Source organism: Muntiacus reevesi, chromosome X (genome assembly GCF_963930625.1).
Source record: "Muntiacus reevesi chromosome X, mMunRee1.1, whole genome shotgun sequence".
Taxonomy (NCBI): Eukaryota; Metazoa; Chordata; class Mammalia; order Artiodactyla; family Cervidae; genus Muntiacus; species Muntiacus reevesi.
The window spans coordinates 64,370,731-64,390,544 of record NC_089271.1 but is presented as its reverse complement, the minus strand read 5'-3'; the positions used below and the strand labels follow the sequence as shown (position 1 = coordinate 64,390,544).

At 48.5% G+C, this 19,814-nt stretch overlaps 1 protein-coding gene across 1 annotated transcript; it reads right to left on the bottom strand.

Moving 5' to 3' along the window:
- Positions 1 to 15,236: 15,236 nt before the first annotated feature.
- Positions 15,237 to 18,783, bottom strand: LOC136153926 (uncharacterized protein CXorf49 homolog). Its single transcript, XM_065916066.1, has 5 exons — positions 17,491 to 18,783; positions 16,703 to 16,859; positions 16,160 to 16,236; positions 15,839 to 15,884; positions 15,237 to 15,277 (listed from the first exon to the last, which is right to left on the bottom strand). The coding sequence occupies exons 1-5, from the start codon at positions 18,781 to 18,783 to the stop codon at positions 15,237 to 15,239; spliced, it is 1,614 nt and encodes a 537-aa protein (XP_065772138.1).
- Between the last annotated feature and the right edge of the window lie 1,031 nt (positions 18,784 to 19,814).

The following is a 19,814-nucleotide window of genomic DNA, read 5'->3' as shown; positions in this document are numbered from 1 at the left end:
TGCTTCTTCTGGTTCCTGGAAATACACACCCAAACCCCATGGTGGGATCTGGGTCCACGTGCACCTGACATGTGTGGTCCCCCACCCCCATCCAATCCCGCACCGCAGGGAGGGAGCCCACCTCCTTTCCCCGGAGGAAAGTTTTTCCCTTGCCAGTCTAGACACCTGGCTTTGGGATGGAGGGCCCGGGGGAGAGGAGAGGAGGAGGAGAGGGGAGGCGGGTGTATACTAACCATTTCTCTTCCTCCTGTGTCTGCTGGCCTAGTGTCTGGTGCTACAGAGAGAAATAGATGACCTTAAGGAGCAACTTGGTATGAGGAACCAGGAACAGAGAGCAGCGGGTTCTTAGTGCAGAATTGGAGTGGGCCCTTGGGGTGAGGTGGACTGCAGGTGCAGGGGGTCTCGTAGGGATCAGCATTCCTGTGGGAAGGAGAACCTATCAAGCCTGTCCCTGGAGCGTGTGGTGCATGTCCAGCTGGGCGTGCAGACAAGTAGCAAAGTACTGTGTGGACTGCATGCACACTCTGCCAGCCACACGAGTCCTAGACAGCTCCTTCTGATAGGACTTGTAGAGATGCCTTGTTGATCTTTTGTGGTCTCTAAGGGTCTTGTTGGATTGTTTGCGAGACAATTTTTGAAAGGTTCGGACGTGGCCCGAGCTTGAGAGCTGCTGGCACATTATGTTTCCTTTTAGGAAATGGCTCCACATTTAATTCCGGTAGTTGGGAGTGGTCAGGCCCAGAGCTCTTTGCATTGGGGCTGGGGGTATGTGGGTTTCAGGTTGCCGGGCTAGGTGGTTCCCCACCGGGACAGGGGCACAGGCTTCTATGTCCGTCTGTCTGGAGCACCTGTTTATTCCTCTCCAATTTGCAGCCTGCATGCAGTACCTGGCTGACAAGTTCCAGATCGTTTGAAGTGAGTGTTACACACAACATACCCCTTCCCACAACGTTGACTGTTGAGCAGGGCTGTGGGCTGGCCGTGGCTTGAGGCTCTTCCCTGACTCTGCTGTTTTACAGGTTGAGCGCAGTATCTTCCTGGAAGATGAGCAGCTGTTACTTCCAGGGCTGGCGAGCTGTGGCCAAGTTTGTTGCCTCTCATTTTGCCTCCATCAGAGCATCCTCTGCCCCTTGTTTTGCCCCCTCTCTGCCCCAGTCTCACAGCAGTTTTTGAGTAAAGCAGTTCTCATATTCTGTGTTCTGCCCTCTCTCTGGGTGGTAGGGGTTGGGGGAGTGGGGCAAGGCCTGGTGGGGAGTCACTCCATATTAGAGCCTGTTGCAGAACAGTACCTCTGGAATCCTATGGTGGGGACTCTGGGTCAGTCTCTGCTACTATCCATGCTAGAAGGGCAACAGAGTGCCCCCGGTCTGGGTTCACTGAGGGTTCTGTCTGGCCACATTGACACATCCTCCCATTCCCCTAAAATCTCTCTTCTAGTTCTTAAACACCCTCCTGGGATTTGCAGGTTCCCATCCATTGCTGACATTCTGCCTCCCCATTGGAAGGAAATCATGACCCCGATACAGAGCTCCAACCCATCCTCCTTGCCGCACTGGACTCATTGTCCTATTTACCCTGACCACTCTTTTCCTGTTGGAGCACCCTTGATCCCTCCCTTGACTTGCCATTGGTCAGCTTGCCTGCATGTGTAGTTCAGCAGGTGGAAACAGGCAGAGGTGCCCTCATCTCTCCCTTCCCAGGCTCTGCCCTCTCGTTGGAGTCCCTATTGCCGGTACCATCCCCACTCCCGCCCAGGTCCCACCTTGCACGCTGGAACCTGCACACAGTCCTCCTCTCCTCTTTAGCCCTCACCCCTTAGACAGGCACCAATAGTTTTGCTTCTCCTTCTTTGTACTGAGTAGAGGATTTGGGCATGAAGCCTGGATCCAGTGAGCTGGGGAGCAGGAGGGAAGGTACAGGGAAGACAGGAGGCAGGCTAGTCTCTGGGCTGGATGTCAGGAGACACATCTGTTTGGTGGATGGATGGTGGAGTCCTCATTGTTTTCACATCCTCCCTGCCCTAGCCAGCTGACCGCCCTTGACTCCAGCCTGAGCCTCTCTATACCCTTGAGTGGAAATGGGCCCATCATGCTCTATGGCAAGTGTGGTTAGTAAGTCTCTGTTCTTGCAGGGTCCCTGTCAAATACTGTTCTACCAGAGCCATGACACAGATCTTCCAACAAATGATATTTCCCAGAGTATCCCAGCTCAGTATCCCAGACTACTTCTTTAGGGCACATGACAATGAGTCTGAACTCTGTGTTCAATTTCCCCTCGCTGGAATTTGGGGGGCACTTCCTTTCCCTCTGCCAGCATTCCAGGACTGTGCCAGTCTGAGACTCAAGAGAGACAGATCTGTGTTTAAGTGAACTGAAGGTAGGGTCGGCCTGACACCATTCCTGACAGACCAGGGTTTTATTACACAAATGGGGGTATGATGGAAGGTAGCAATTCAGAGTTGGTGCCTGGACATTTCTCTGTGTGGATAAATGTCAGCAAGGATAATGCCCTTGAGGCAGAAGGATGTGATTCGGGGAGTAGAGAAAGTAGAGACTGGTCCAGATTCTGTAAGGCACTGAGTGAGCTGAAGCAAGCATCGGATCTCCAATATTCAAGGGGCTGTTGTCACATTCCCAAAAGGTAGGAGGGGGATGATGCAGGGGTCACCAAACCTCAGGACAGGGTGTTGGGACTCTGACAGATTTGGAGTCGCTGGAGGAGGCTCTGGATCCTACCTTGCCATTCTATGATATCTGCCAACTGCTGAGGGTGTGGACGACTGAAAATGGGAAGGGTGGCTCTGGAGAGTACTAGGGATACTGCTGCTCATCTTAGAAACAGGAGACCGTCCAACATGAGTTACCCGAGGCAGGGGCAAGAAGGGTGCCGCAAGGAAGCGAATTTAGGAGTGACTGCACCTGGACAATGGGGAGCACTTCACCCATATTCTCACGTTGATTCCCTTCCAGGCCTCTTGGCATGAGGCCAGGTGGACAGACTACATGTGCACTGGAACTGTCAGAGACCTCATGGTAAGGAAAGAACATGCGTGGGACTTACTCCTTCCATTCAGACCTCTCACAGGAGCAGGTGGGCTTGATCACTTAGTTTAGAGCTGATCCAGTGGTTATTGCCTGGTAGTGTAGCCCATCTCGCTGTTGTCTGAGTGAGTAAATTTGGCAGAGACCGTCCAGCTGAGGTCTCTGGCCACCGAGACATGTAGGTAAGTTGTTCTCAGGGAGAAGTCCAGCACCAGCATCAACACCACCCTTTGGCAGAGAGGGACCCGGGACTTTGGTCACCAGGGTGAGGAAGTGGAGAAGCTCATGGAAGTGGAGGTGCAAGGGCGTGAACACAACCCCTCGTTCACTTTTTACCAGGCTCCCTTCCTTCCTCTGAGCACACAGCTCAGACCAACTAACTCATTATAATGTTGCTGGAAACATAGACATCACAGGCCTTGGCTCAGCCCCAAACCTTCCACTTCCAGTGGGAAATGCGTGGCAGGGCCTGAGGCATAGGTTAAAGAAATACATCTAGGCCCCAAGGGGTAGGATGAATGCAGAAGCCCGGCCTCATGCCATGCACCCTTCTTGCTTTTCCCCTTCATGCCCCTTCTCCAGCCTGGAAGACAATGACAGCTGCTTTGGAGAGCCCTAGGCCCCATCCTGCCTGGTTCTGCTTCCTGTCCATCACCCTGGAAAATGCTCCCTCCCCATCACACCCCCACCCCACCAGCCCCAGTCCCAGGTCTGCCTCTTTCTCTGGACTCTTGAGGGAGATTGGCACAAACAAAGAAGGTAGAGTAGGTGAGTCCTGAAGAGGGGCCTGGGGTGGTGAGCACTGTAATCTTTCCCAAAGATGTCCAAGTCCTAATCCCCACAGGTGGCTTGTATTTTCCTTTGCATGGTAACAGTTGGTTATGCTTGCAGATTCAATAAAGGCTGCTACTCAGCTGACTTAATGTGGGGTAACTCTCACCTGCATTGCCCAGATCCAGCCGGGCACATTGGGGCTGCCAGATTTTCCACCTTGACTATCCCTGGGTAGCTATCCCAGTCCCTGGGCCCTCCGAGTGTTTCAATGACTGTGTTGTTCTTGGTGCCCTTGTGCTTGTGCAATATTGAAGGTCTGGTAAGTACTGCTCAGATGCAGATGAAGAACAGACCTGTAGTTTTGAACCCCTCTTTTGTTCCAAGCCAATCACTTCTTCCTCCCTAGTCCTCTTGGGGTAACTGCCAGCCTGACTTTTACAATGATGATTCACTTTTTAAAAAGGATTTACTATTGCTTTTTCATAAAATAGCCCTTCCAAACATGAAAGGTTAATTACATTGAATTAAATATGAATTAAACAGACTATACATATACACGTTGTGGAGAGTGTAAGCCCTCAGTATCACAAATAATTATGAACCAATCAACCCATGTAACTATACTCAGGTGACATAAATGTACATTGCACATCCAGAAGTCACCTATATGTTCTTTTCTCTGAGGAATCCAAATGGATAAATCTCCATACTGCCCGATTCCATTTACTTCACAGTCTTGAGGAGGCCAAACTATAGACATAAGAAAACAGACTGGGGATGGCCAGGGTCTCGGGCTTGAGATGAGGGGTTAAACTACCAAAGAGCATGAAACAATTTTGTAGCTGATGAAAATATTTTTTATGTTGATTGTAGTGGTGGTTCCATAATAGCATGTTTGCAGGCACTTAGATTTTGTGTGTAAATTAATTTCAATAAACCCATATTATTTAATAAATTGTAGAAAGTACTTTATGAGATGGCAATCAGAGAAGAAAAAGAAACAAAGGGAATCCAAAATGCAAAAGGAAAATTAAAACTGTCACTGTTTGCAGATGACATGTTACTATACACTGGAAATCCTAAGGATGCCACCTGAAATCTACTAGAATTCATAATCAATTCAGTAAAGTTGCAGTGTACAAAAGCATTATATAGAAATCTGTTACATTTCTATCCTGCTCATGGGGTCCAATCCCAAAGAAGGGTAGTGCCAAAGAACGTTCAAATTACAATACAATTGTGCTCATTTCACATGCTAGTACGTGAAAGTGAAAGTATTAGTTGCTCAGTCGTGTGTGACTCTTGGCAAACCCATGGACTGTAACCCACCAGGCTCCTCTGTTTATGGGTTTCTCCAGGCAAGAATACTGAAGCCAGAAGCCATTCCCCTTCTCCAGGGGATCTTCCTGACCCAGGGACCAGAACTCATGTTTCCTGCATTGCAGTCAGATTCTCTATCATCTGAGATGGGAGTACCAGACCAATTTACCTGTCTCCTGAGAAACCTGTATGCGGGTCAAGAAGCAACAGTTAGAACCAAACATGGAACAATGGACTGGTTGAAAATTGGGAAAGGAGTACATCAAGGCTGTATTTTGTCACCCTGATTAAATAATCAGAATACATCATGTGAAAGGCTGGGCTGGATGAATCACAGGCCGAAATCAAGATTGCCAGGAGAAATAGCAATAACTTCAGATAGGCAGGGGATACCACTCTAGTGGCAGAAATCGGAGAGAAACTAAAGAGCCTCTTGATGAAGGTGAAAGAGGAGAGTGGAAAAGCTGGCTTAAAACTCAACATTCAAAAAACGAAGATCATGGCATCTGGTCCCATCACTTCCTGGCAAATAGATGGGGAAACATTGGAAACACTGATAGACTTTATTTTGGGGGGCCCCCAAATCACTGCAGATGGTGACTGCAGCCATGAAATGAAAAGACGTTTGCTCCTTGGAAGAAAAGCTATGACCAACCTAGACAGCATATTAAAAAGCAGAGACATTACTTTGCCGACAAATGTCTGTCTAGTCAAAGGTATGGTTTTTCCAGTAGTCATGCATGGATGAGAGTCTTGGACAATAAAGAATGGTGAGTGTCGAAGAATTGACACTTTTGAACTCTCGTGTTGGAGAAGACTCTTGAGAGTCCCTTGGACTGCAAGGAGATCCAACCAGTCCATCCGAAAGGAAATCAGTCCTGAATATTCATTGGAAGGACTGATGCTGAAGCTGAAACCCCAATACTTTGGCCACCTGATGCGAAGAACTGACTCATTGGAAAAGACCCTGATACTGGGAACGATTGAAGGTGGGAGAAAAAGGGGACGACAGAGGATGAGGTGGTTGGATGGCATCACCGGCTGGATGGACATGAGTTTGAGTAAGTTCCGGGAGTTGGTGATGGACAGGGAAGCCTGGCGTTCTGCAGTCCATGGGATCATAAAGAGTCAGACATGACTGCACGACTAAACTGAACTAAACTGAACTTGGATTGGAAGAATCAATACTGCAAAATGTCTACGGTACCCATGGCAATCTACAGATTTCAGTGCAATCCCTATTAAGTTACCAATGGCATTTTTCACACAACTGGAACAAATAATTTTCAAAATGGCATGGAAACACAAACAGCCCTGAATTGTGGAAACAATCTTGAGAAAGAAGAATGTAGTTGTAGAAATTATGCTCCCTGACCTTAGACTGTGCTACAAAGATACAGTAATCAAAACAGCATGGTACCAGCACAAAGACAGACACAAAGATCAATGTTACAGGGTAGAAAGCCCAGAAATAAACCCATGCACTTATGGTCAATTACTCTGTGACAAAGGAGGCAAGAATATACAATGGAGAAAAGAGAGTCTCTTCAGAAAGTGGTGTGGGAAAACTACTTCAAAATAGCCAAGACATGGAAGTAACCTAAATGTCCATCAACAGAGGAATGAATAAAGAAGATGTGATATAAATATACATATACATACACACACATAAATATGTCTATATAGCTATGTCTATACACACATACATACACACGTGGAATAGAATGGGTAAAGAAGATGTGTGTGTATATATATATATATATGCATACAATGGAATATTAGCCATAAAAAAGAAAGAAAGAATGCCATCTGCATCAACATGGATGGACCTAGAGATGATCGTTCTTTATAGAGTTTTGTTTTCTGTCAAACATCAACATGAATCAGCCATAGGTATACATATGCCCCGCCCTCTTGAAACTCCCTCCCATCTCTCTCTCTACCCTGCCCCTCTAGGTTGATACAGAGCCCCTGTTTGAGTTCCCTGAGACATACAGCAAATTCCCATTGGCCATCTATTTTACATATGGTAATGTAAGTTTCCATGTTACACTCTCCATACATCTCAAACTCTCCTCCCCTCTCCCCATGTCCATAACTCTGTTCTCTATATCTGTTTCTCCATTGCTGCCCTGCAAATAAATTCATTGGTATCATCTTTCTAGATTCCATATATATGCATCAGTGTATACAATATTTATTTTTCTCTTTCTGACTTATTTCTCTCTGTATAATAGGCTCTAGGTTCTTCCACCACATTAGAACTGATTCAAATGCATTCCTTTTGGTGGCTGAGTAATATTTCATTGTGTATATGTACTACAGCTTCGTTACCCATGCATCAGTCGATGGACATCTAGGTTGCTTCCGTGTCCTAGCTATTGTGAACAGTGCTGCAATGGACATTGGGGTACATGTGTCTTTTTCAATTTTGGTGTCCTCAGGGTATATGCCTAGGAGTGGGATTGCTGGGTCACATGGTGGTTTTACTCCTACTTCTTTAAGGAATCTCCATAACATCTTCCCTGGTGGCTATGTCAATTTACATTCCTACCAACAGTGCAAGAGGTGTCCCTTTTCTCCACACCCTCTCCAGCATTTATTGTTTGTAGACTTTTTGATGATGGCCATCCTGACCGGTGTGAGGTGATATCTCATTGTAGTTTTGATTTGCATTTCTCTAATAATGAGTGATGCTGAGCATCTTTTCATGTGTTTGTTAGCCATCTGTATGTCTTCTTTGGAGAAATGCCCGTTTAGGTCTTTGCCCCACTTTTTGATTGGGTTGTTTGTTTCTCTGGTATTGACTTGTATGAGCTGGTTGTATATTTTGGAAATTAATCCTTTGTCAGTTGTTTCATTTGCTAATATGTTTTCCCATTCTGAGCATTGTCATTTCACCTTGTTTATAGTTTCCTTTGCTGTGCAAAAGCTTTTAAGTTTAATTAGGTCCCACTTGTTTATTTTTGTTTTTATTTCCATTAGTCTAGGAGGTGGTCATGGAGGATCTTGCTTTGATTTATGTCATTGAGTGTTCTGCCTATGTTTTCCTCTAAGAGTTTTATAGTTTCTGGCTTTACATTTAGGTCTTTAATCCATCTTGAATATATCTTTGTGTATGGTGTTTAGGAAGTGTTCTACTTTCATTCTTTTACATGTTGATCGCTACAACATCTTAAGCAGTTTTCAAACTTAGAAAATTTAACTTTGAAGCAATACAATTATCTACTGAAGTCACTCATTCAAAATCCACGTGTCCCCAAACTGTCCTTTGTCCCTATAATTTTAATTCTGCTTCCAATCAAAGAACATGCATTGCATTTAGTTTTCGTGTCTCTTTAGTGTCCTTTAAACTAGAACAATTTCCCAGACATTTTTTGGTCATGTGTGACATCACCTTTCACTGTTTAGTATGATACTGATGCTGAGCTTGTCATATTTGGCCTTTATTATGTTGAAGTATATTCCTTCTATACCCAACTTGTTCAGCATTTTTATCCTGAAGTGATGTATTTTGCCAAATGCTTTTTCTTCATATATCAAAGAGATCATATGATTCTAAGTTTTCACTTTTTAATGTAGTATATAACACTTACTGATTTAAATAGGTTGAACCACCCTCGCCTCTCAGGGATAATTCTCACTTGATCATGGTATATACTTCTTTTCATGTGCTGTTGAGTTTGGCCTGCTATTTTGTTAAGAATTTCAGTGACATCAGTGACATTAGTCTATAGTTTTCTTGTAGTGTCTTTCTCTGACCTTGGTATCAGATAACACTGGCCTTGTGAAATGAGTTCAGAAGTATTCCACCCTTCTTAGTTTTCTGGAAGAGTTTGAGAAAGACTGGCATTAATTCTTCCTTAAATGATCGGTAGAATTCACAATTGAAACCACCTGGTCTTGGCCTTTTCTTTGCTGAGAGGTGTTTTTCTTGCCTTCACTGATTTGATCTCCTTGCTCATAATTGGTCTGTTCGTATTTTCTATTTCTACATGATTCAGTCTTGGTAAAGTGCATGTTTCTAGAAATTTATCCATTCCTAGATTTCTAGTTTGATGGTGTATGACTATTCATAATTGTCTCTCACAATCTTTGTATTGCTGTGGTGTCATTGTAATGTCTCCTATTTCATCTCTGATTTTGTTTGAACTCTTCTGAGTTAATCTAGTAACAAGTTTGTCAATTTTGTTTATCATTTCAAAAAGCCAGCTCTTATTTACATTGATCTTTTCTATTCATTCTCTGGTCTCCATTTCAATTTTTTTTCTTCTCTGATCTTTGTTGTTTCCTTCTATCTCGAACTTTGCACTTAGCTTTTTCTTTTTTTCCCTTATTCCACAAGGTTGTTTATTTGGTAGCTTTCTTGTTTCTTTTTTTAAAAAAATATAATTTCATTCCCATGTATTTATTTTTGGCCAAGCTTGGTCTCCGTTGATGTGCAGGCTTTTCTCCAGTAGCAGCAAATGGGGGCTCCTCTCTAGTTGTGGTGTGCAGGCCCCCGGTTGCAGTGGCTTCTCTTGTTGTGGAGCACAGGCTCATAGTTGTAGTGCACAGGCTTGGTTGCTCTGCGGCTTGTGGGATTCTCCCAGATCAGGGCATGAACCTGTGTATCCTGCATTGGCAAGCAGATTCTTTTCCACTGAGCCAACGGAGAATCCCTCTTTCTTGTTTCTTAATGTATTCATTTATCATTATAAACTTCTTTCTTAGGCCTGCTTTTGTAGTACATTGTGGTTCCGTTTTCATTTGTTTCGAGATATTCTTAAATATACCATTTTATTTCTTCTTTGACCCGTTAGTTGCTCAGGAGTGTGCTATTTAATATCCAGATATTTGTGAATTTTCCAGCTTTGTTCCTGTTACTGATTTCTCGTTTCATGCCATTGTACTCACAAAAGATACTTGGTGTGGTTTCAATCTTATTAAATTTAATTAGAGATATTTCAGGAGCTATCATATGATCCATCCTGGAAGAGGTTCCATTTGCCCTTGAGAAGAATTTGTTCTGCTGCTGTGAGATGGAATGTTGTATAATTCTGTTAAGTCCATCTGGGCTACAGTATGGTTCAAGCCCATTTCCTCTTTCCTTTTGTTGATCTCGTGTGGATAATCTATCCATTGTGGAAGTGGAATATTCAAATCCCCTATTATTGTCGTGTTGTTACCTATTTAGCTGTTCAGATCTGTCAGTATTTGCTCAATATACACAGGTGTTCCAATGGTGGGTGGGTATATATTAATATTCACAATCCTTGTATCATCTCGATGAACTGACACCCTTTGTCATTATATAATGACTTTTTTTTGTCTCAAATTACCATTTTTGGCTTAAAGCCTATTTTGTCTGATATCGGTATGGCTACTCCTGCTCTCTTTTGTTTACCACTTTCATGGAATACCTTTCACCATGCCTTCGTTTTGAGCATATGTATGACCTTAAACCTGAAGTGAGTCTCTTGTAGGTAACAGTGCAGTTGAGCACTGTTTTTCGGTGTTTTTTCTAAATCCATCCATCCACTCTATTCCTTTTGCTGGAGAACTAAATCCAGTTACATTTAGAGTAATTATCGAAACATAACGTTTTAATACTTAATGCCCCTGTCCCTGTGGGGACCTAATTAAAATTAAAAGCTTCTGCACAACTCAGAAAACTATAAACAAGGTGAAAAGACAGCCTTCAGAATGAGCAAAAATAACAGCACATGAAGCAACGGACAAAGAATGAATCTCAAAAATATACAAGCAACTCCTGCAGCTCGATTCCAGAAAAATAAACGACCCAATCAAAAAGTGGGCCAAAGATTTAAACAGCCATTTCTCCAAAGAAGACATACAGATGGCTAACAAACACATGCAAAGATGCTCAACAGCACTCATTATCAGAGAAATGCAAATCAAAACCACAAGGAGGTACCATTTCACACCAATCAGAACGGCAGCTATCTAAAGTGTACAAGCTATAAATGCTGGAGAGGGTGTGGAGAAAGGGGAACCCTCTTTCACTGTTGGTGGGAATGCAAACTAGTGCAACCACTATGGAGAACAGTGTGGAGATTCCTTAAAAAACAGGAAATAGAACTGCCATATGACACAGCAATTCCACTGCTGGGCATACACACTGAGGAAACCAGACCTGAAAGAGACACATGCACCCCAATGTTCATCACAGCACTGTTTATAGTGGCCAGGACATGGAAACAACCTAGATGTCCATCAGCAGACGAATGGATAAGAAAGCTGTGGTACATATACACCATGGAATAGTACTCAACTATTAGAAAGAATACATTTGAATCGGTTCTAATGAGGTGGATGAAACTGGAGCTGATTATACAGAGTGAAGAAAGCCAGAAAGAAAAACACCAATACAGTACACTAATGTATATATAGGGAATTTAGAAAGAAGAAACAGTAACCCTGTATGCGAGACAGCAAATGACACACAGATGCATTGAACAGTCTTTTGGACTCTATGGGAGAGGGCGAGGGTGGGATGCTATGGGAGAATGGCACTGAAACATGTAAATTATCAATGTGAAACGAATCGCCAGTCCAGGTTTGATGCATGATACAGGATGCTCGGGGCTGGTGTACTGGGATGGGGAGGGAGGTGGGAGGGGGGATCATGATGGGGAACATATGTACACCCGTGGCGGATTCAGTCAATGTATGGCAAACCAATACAATGTGGTAAAGGAAAATTGACTAATCAATTAATTTAAACAAAGGTGAATCATCATTGTAAAAGTCAAGCTGGCAGATAACTCAAGAGGACTAGGGAGGAAGAAGTGATTGGATTGGAACAAAAGGGGGGTTCAAAACTACAGGTCTGTTCTTCATCTGCATCTGAGCAGTACTTACCAGGCCTTCACTATTGCACAAGCACAAGGGCACCAAGAACAACACAGTCATTCAAACACTGGGACAGGCCAGGGACTGGGATAGTTACCCAGGGATAGTCAAGGTGGAAAATCTGGCAGCCCCAGTGTGCCCGGGCAAATCTGGCCAATGCAGGTGAGACTCACCTCACATTAAGTCAGCTGAGTAGCAGCCTTTACTGCATCTGCAAGCATAACCCACTGTTACCGCACAAAGGAAAATAAAAGCCAACTGCAAGGATTAGGACTTGGACATTTTGTGGCAAAATTACTGTGCTCACCACCCGAGATTCCCTCTTCAGGACTAACCTACTCTACCTTCTTTGTTTGTGCCAATCTCCTTCAAGAGTCCAGAGAAAGAGGTAGACCTGGGACTGGTGCTGGTGGGGTGTGGATGTGATGGGGAGGGAGCATCTTCCCAGGTGTTGGACAGGTAGCAGAATCAGGCAGGATGGGGCTTAGGGCTCTCCAAAGCAGCTGTCACTGTCGCCCAGGATGGAGAAGGGGCATAAGGGGGAAAGGGAACAAGGTGCACTGAATGAGGCCGGGATTCTGCATTCCTCCTACCCCCTGGCGCCCAGATGGATTTCTTTAACCTATGCCTCAGGCCCTGCCACGGATTTCCCACTGGAAGTGGAAGGCTTGGGGCTGAGCCAAGGCCTGTGATATCTAGGTTTCCAGCAACATTAAAGTGAGGTAGTTGGTCTGAGCTGTGTGCTCAGAGGAGGGAAGGGAGCCTGGTAAAAAGTGAACGAGGGATTGTGTTCACACCCTCGCACCTCCACTTCCATGAGCTTCTCCACTTCCTCACCCTGGTGACCAAAGTCCCAGGCCCCTCTCTGCCCAAGTGTGTTGCTGATGCTGGTGGTGGTCTTCTCCCTGAGCACAACTTACCTACATGTCTCGGTCGGCAGAGACCTCAGCTGGACGGTCTCTGCCAAATTTACTCACTCAGACAACAGCGAGATGGGCTACACTACCAGGCAATAACCACTGGATCAGCTCTAAACTAAGTGATCGAGACCAACTTCCAGGGAGGGGTCTGAGTGGAAGGAGTAAGTCCCGCGCATGTTCTTTTCTTATCATGAGGTCTCTGACTGTTCCACCCACACGTAGTCTGTCCACCTGGCCTCATGCCAAGAGGCCTGGAAGGGAATCAACGTGAGAATATGGGCGAAGTGCTCCCCATTGTCCAGGTGCAGTCACTCCTAAATTCGCTTCCTCGTGGCACCCTTCTTGCCCCTGCCTCGAGTAACTCATGTTGGGCGGTCTCCTGTTTCTAAGATGAGCAGCGATATCCCTGGTACTCTCCAGAGCCACTCTTCCCATTTTCAGTCATCCACACCCTCAGCAGTTGGCAGATATCATAGAATGGCAAGGTAAGATCCAGGGCCTCCTCCAGCCACTCCAACTCTGTCAGAGTCCCAACACCCTGTCCTGAGGTTTGGTGACCCCTGCATCATCCCCCTCCTACATTTTGGGAATGTAACAATACCCCTTGAATATCGGGGATCCAACACTTGCTTCAGCTCACTCAGTGCCTTACAGAAGCTGGACAAGTCTCTACATTTTCTGCCTCAAGGGCCTTATCCTAGCTGACTTTTATTCACACAGAGAGATGTCCAGGCACCAACTCTGAGTGTGCTACCTACCATCATACCCACTTTTGTGTAATAAAACCCTGGTCTTTCAGGAATGGTGTCAGGCCGACCCTACCCTCAGTTCACTTAAACACAGATCTGTCTCTCTGAGTCTCAGTCTGGCCCAGTCCTGGAGTGCTGGCTGAGGGAAACAAAGTGCTCCCCAAATTCCAGCGAGGGGGGAATTGAACACAGAGTTCAGGCTCATTGTCATGTGCCCTAAAGATGTAGTCCAGGATACTGAGCTGGGATACTCTGGGAAATATCATTTGTTGGAAGATCTGTGTCATGGGTCTGGTCAAACGGTATTTGATAGGGACCCTGCAAGAACAGAGACTTTCTAACCACACTTGCCATAGAGCGTGATTGGGCCCATTTCCACTCAAGGGTATAGAGAGGCTCATGCTGGCGGTGAGGGTGGTCAGCTGGCTAGGGCAGGGAGGATGTGAAAACACTGAGGACTCCACCATCCATCTCTAGCCGCCAGGGTGCAGTCTGACCCAGGTTGGCACCAAACAGATGCATCTCCTGACCTCTAGTCCAGAGCCTAGCCTGTCTCCTGTGTTGCCTGTACCTTCTCTCCTGCTCCCCAGGTCACTGGATCCAGGCTTCATGCCCAAGCCCCTTATTGAATCCAAAGAAGGAGAAGTGAAACTATTGGTGCTTGCGTCTCAGGGGTGAGGGCTAAAGAGGAGAGGAGGACTGTGTGCAGGTTCCAGCGTGCAAGGTGGGACTGGGGCAGGGGTGGGGATGGTACGCGCAGTAGGGACTCCAATGAGAGGGCAGAGCCTGGGAAGGGAGAGATGAGGGCACCTCTGCCTGTTTCCACCTGCTGAACTACACGTGCAGGCAAAGTCACCAATGGCAAGTCAGGGAAGGGATCGAGGGTGCTCCAACAGGAAAAGAGAGTGGTCAGGGTAAGTAGGACCATGAGTCCAGTGAGGCAGGAGGATGGGTTGGAGCTCTGTAAGGGGGTCATGTGTTCCTTCCAACGGGGAGGCAGAATGTCAGCAATGGATGGGAACCGGCAAATTCCACAGGAGGGTGTTTAGCGAACTAGAAGAGGGCCTTTAGGGGGATGGGAGGATGTGCCAATGTGGCCAGTCAAGGCCCTCAGTAAACCCAGACTGGGGGCACTCCGTTGCCCTGATGGCCTGGATGGTAGAAGAGGCTGACCGAGAGACCCCACCACAGGATGCCAGAGGTACTGCTCTGCAACAGGCTATGATACGGAGTTGCTCCTCACCAGGCCTTGCCCCACCACTCCCCCAACCCCTACCCCCCGGAGAAAGGGCAGTACAAAGAACATGAGAAGTCCTTTAATAAAAAACTGCTGTGACACTGGGCTGAGAGGGGACAAAACAAGGGGCAGAGGATGCCCTGGTGGAGGCAGAACGAGAGGCAGCAAGCTTGGCCACAGCTCGCCAGCCCCGGAGGTAACAGCTGCTCCTCTTGCAGGAAGATACTGGACTCAACCTGTAAGACAGCAGAGTCAGGGAAGAGCCTCAAGCCGGGGCAGCCCACAGCCCTGCTCAACAGCCAGCATTGTGGGAAGGGGTATGCAGTGTGTAACACTCACTTCAAACGATCTGGAACTTGTCAGCCAGGTACCGCATGGAGGCTGCAACAGGGAGAGGCATAAACAGGTGCTCCAGACAGACGGACATAGAAGCCTGTGCCCCTGTCCCGGTGGGGAACCACCTAGCCCTGCAACCTGAAACGCACATACCCCCAGCCCCAATGCAAAGAGCTCTGGGCCTGATCACTCCCCGCCAACGGAATTTAATGTGGAGCCATTTCCTAAAAGGAAACAAAATGTGCCAGCAGCTCTCAAGCTTGGGGCCACGCACAAACCATTCAAAAACTGTCTCGTAAACAATCCAGCAAGACTCTTAGAGGCCACACCAGATCAACAAGGCATCTCTAAAGTCCTATCAGAAGGAGGTCTCTAGGACTTCCTGGCTGGCAGAGTGTGCACACAGTCCACGCAGTACTTTGCTACTTGTCCACATCCGCAGCTGAATATGCACCGCACGCTCCAGCGACAGGCTTGATAGGTTCTCCTCCCCACAGGAACGCTGATCCCTACGAGGCCCTCGGCACCTGCAGCCCACCCCACCCCAAGGGACCACCCCGATTCTGCACTAAGAATCCGCTGCTCTCTGTCCCTGGTTCCTCATACCAAGTTGATCCTTAAGGTCGTCTATTTCTCTCTGTAGCACCAGACACTAGGCCAGCAGACACAGGAGGAAGAGAAATGGTTAGTATACACCCGCCTCCCCTCTCCTCCTCCTCTCCTCTCCCCCGGGCCCTCCATCCCAAACCAGGTGTCTAGACTGGCAAGGGAAAGACTTTCCTCAGGGGAAAGGAGGTGGGCTCCCTCCCTGGGGTGTAGGATGGGGATGGGATGGGGGTGGGGGGCCCACAAATATCAGTTGCACTTGGACTCAGATCCCACCATGGGGTTTGGGTGTGCATTTCCAGGAGCCAGAAGAAGCATTACCCGAGGACAGCCCTGCCTTCCGGGTGGCTGCTGCTGCCTTTTCCGTCTTGGGGGATGGTCAGTTGGTTCCCGGTCACCTGAGAGGGAAAGGACACACAATCCAGCTTCCCAGGTTCCCAGTGAGGTGCAAAGTGCCAAGCCAGGTCTAACGTGAGGTGAGGCAGTATCACCCTCTGCTAGCAGCAAGCGTCCCCTGCTCCGCCCGGCAGGCAGCACAAACCTTCTCTCTGGACCTGCCCCTCCTACACCTCAGGGACAGCCATTTCACCTCAATGGTTGCCAAAGGCTGTTGTTCTGGGTTTGAACCTCCCAGAGTGGCAGCCACAGCCAGCACCTGGGAGAGCAATGTGGGCGAACAGCACTTCACAGAAAAGGCTAATAGCCTACAGCCTACGCCCAGAGTTGACACCCTTTTTCCCATGGGTGAAGCGTCCTGAGAGCAAGGCTGAGCCCCCAGAAGAGAGAGAGAGAGAGAGTCAGAGACAGAGGTTTCTGCCCTCACCCCTGGCCACCTCCCCCCATATCAAAACCCAGGACACTCACCTGAGGGGCCAGGCCCTCTGGGCATGACTTCTCCCTTGTTCATGGCCACGGGCTCTGAGTTTCCTGAATACTGTGTGCCTCTGATGATGAGATTGGTGCTACTGGGTTCTCCATGATGCACCCATGGACAAGATGACCATGGCCTGTCAGTGGTCAGCTAGAAAGACAGATTTCTCACGGATCTGAAGTGTGTGTGTGCACGTGCACGCGTGTGTGTACCAGTGCATTTATATGTCTATGCCTGTGTGTGGGAGAGCTCATGTGATTCAAGACGGAGCTGAGGCAGGGAATTGGAAAGAGAATTGAAAGGCTGATCTCTTTAGCACATTCTCTGTCCGTCAGCCCCAGGTCAGCAGGTAGAGCTGAGCTGGGGACAGCATTGTGTCACTGAGAAACCTGGGGTCCCTGCAAGGAAGGTTTGGGGAAGACGTAGCAAGTAGGATTCAGGAAAGTGATGCGACTAAACACTGAAGCTCTGTGAAGCTATTAAGGGGTCCCCCCAAATCAATTCAGCTACCAGCTCTCCCGTCCACTCCAGCCCCAGCCTCGTGGAGGAGGTTGGAAACAGGCCAAGGGTGGAAAACTGAGCCCAGCACACCCAAAGTGCTACCTTAACGTTTGTCCCTAGTAAAAGGACCCCAATCTGGCATCCTGATGACCCAGTGACTGAGGGTCACCCAATGACAACCCCTGAGGGATGGAGAGAAGGAGCAAGGGGTGAAGACCTGTGTTGTGGGGAGGGTGGGAGGGGGAAGAGTGAGGAGAGAGGAGGGGCCTGGCCTACTCACTTGGCCCTTTGGGAATGGGTCTCTATTTGGATCGTTGTCTTCTCCCAACACCGCCATTGATGCCACCGACTCCCGGGCCCGCCTAGCCACGGGTTTCTTCCCAGCACAGGTGTGCTTGGACTCTTCAGCTCCCCAAGGGACCAAGGCCTCCTTCTTGGACCTCCCGAGCAGCGGGATGCCAGAAATTGGGGAGAAGGTGGCCGGTTGCAGGGGAGTGGCCGAGATTCTTTGCCCCCAGGAAGGGAAGATTCTCCCCACGGCAGGTTTGGAGACGCCCCCAAGGGACTTCTTCTCCTGGACCCCCTTCCTCCTAGGAGTGGGCCGCGGCAGGCTGCCTGTAGTGGCAGCTGCAGGAGCTGATGCTACTGCCACTCCCGGGTAGCTGGACAGGCTGCCCCCCTTCCCCCAGAGCACGCTCTGCATTTTTCTAGGGGGAGAGGTGTCCTCCTGCCCTGCATCGCCCTGCCTGCCCTGCCTTTCCACAACCGAAATTAATCCTCGCGGAATCGAGGATAGGCAAGAGTCTGGCACATTAAGGAGATTCTCCCTGCCTTGGACATGCAAGCGTCTGGGTGTGTTCCCAGGATCTTCGGGGCTGTTGAGCTTGGCCTGGCCTCCGTCTTTGGGATAAATGCTCACCCTCATCCGCTCTATCTTACTGAATTCATCGGAGGACTCGGGGTCGGACAGCAGCCCGGCTGTGCTTTCTGACGGAGGCCACTGGCAATTCACAGCCACGTTCAACCTACTCTTAGTGCCTTTCTTAGGGTTCCCCCAGGCCCGGCCTGCCTTGGGCCCGCCGACCCGGAGAGGGCCAGCCTCAGCCTGTGCGGCCTCCCCACACCTCTGGGCGGCACCGCCTCGACTGCGGGGTCGCGCCTCGAGGTCCCGCAAGGCAGACACTTCGCCGACCGCGTAGCTCTCCTGGGACAGGTATCTGCGGGTGCCCAGCACGTCGTTCAGGTCGGCCAGCTGCTGCAGGATGGCCGCCACTGACTCGTCAGCCAGCTGCAGGGCGTCCCCCTGGTCGTCGGCCAGGGAGCCAGGCCGGCGTTCGCGGCCCTGCAGCACCGGCTCTCCGGCTTCCAGCACCTCCCGCTCTGACTCGAAGCCCTCAGGGTCTGGGAAGCCATTCCCGCCCTCACCTTCGCCGCTTCGTGGTGCCCCTGGCTCAGGGCCGGGGCCGGGTCCCCGCGGGGCTATGGAGCCGGCCTCAAGGCCGCTGGTCTGCTCCCCGCACTCTGAGCCGAAACCCGCTCCCGAAACAGACACCTCATCATCTGGGGAGCTCATGTCGCGATCGGGGTGGCCGCCGGATCAGGGGCGGCGACCATTTATCAACCGGGTCGCGGTGGCGGCGGTCAGGGCAGGTGTGGCGGGCGGCGTCTGGAGCTCGCCGTCAAGCATGCTGGAGATGGCCGCAAATGACGCGAGGTTTTCAGCGCGCCAGCCCTGCCGCCTCCTCATTGGTCCGGTTCCTGCCAACCAGCACGCGCCTTGTTTGGCCGTCCCCTCGAGGTGTAACCAATGGGGTCGAGGGCCTCCTCTGGCTTGCTGCCAAGTCCAAGGGCCGTCCGGGCAGTTGGCGAGTTGGCGGGTGAATGTGACGCTGCGAGTATACCTCTGTCAAGCCTCTCGTCCCACCTCCTCCAAGTGCTTAACGATTCCGAGAGTGGGAGAGTTTAGCGGCAAACCTCTGTGGTGGTGGTGCAAGAAATCCATTTGGGAGGTAATTTCGCAGAATCTGTGAAAAGCAACTTATACAGCAGAGACCCCGTGCCCGGCACTCTTCTAAGTGCTGTATGTAAGTAGTAGTGGTTCTTTGTGACGCTCCCAGGACTCTAGTACTAATGATTAGCAGCCTAAGGTTCAGCCACTGACCCACGGTCATTTGGCCCATGGGGATCAGTGGTAGAATTGAAGCCAAGCAATCTGACTCCAGAGTCCCTGCTTTGATTCAAAGATCTAAAAAAGGTATGTTTTCCCCTCTATCAGGAAGTCCACTGCCTGGCATATCTTCTAAAAGTGAGGGTTTATTGCTAAGATCTCTATTTTACTCCATTGATCTATTTGTTAATATGGCAGTAACACACAGTTTTCATTAGTGTAGCTTTGTAATGTTTTGAAATCAGGAAGTTGGAGTTCTCTACTTTTTCTTTGTCCAAGTTGTTTTCCCTATTAAGGATCTCTTTAGATTCTACTTAAATTTTAGGATGAGTTTTTCTATTTCTGTAAAGCATGCTATTGGGATTATGACAGAGTTTGCATTGGATCTGTAGATCACTCTGGGTAGTGTGTTAGAAGAACAGATTCAGTGGAGTGTG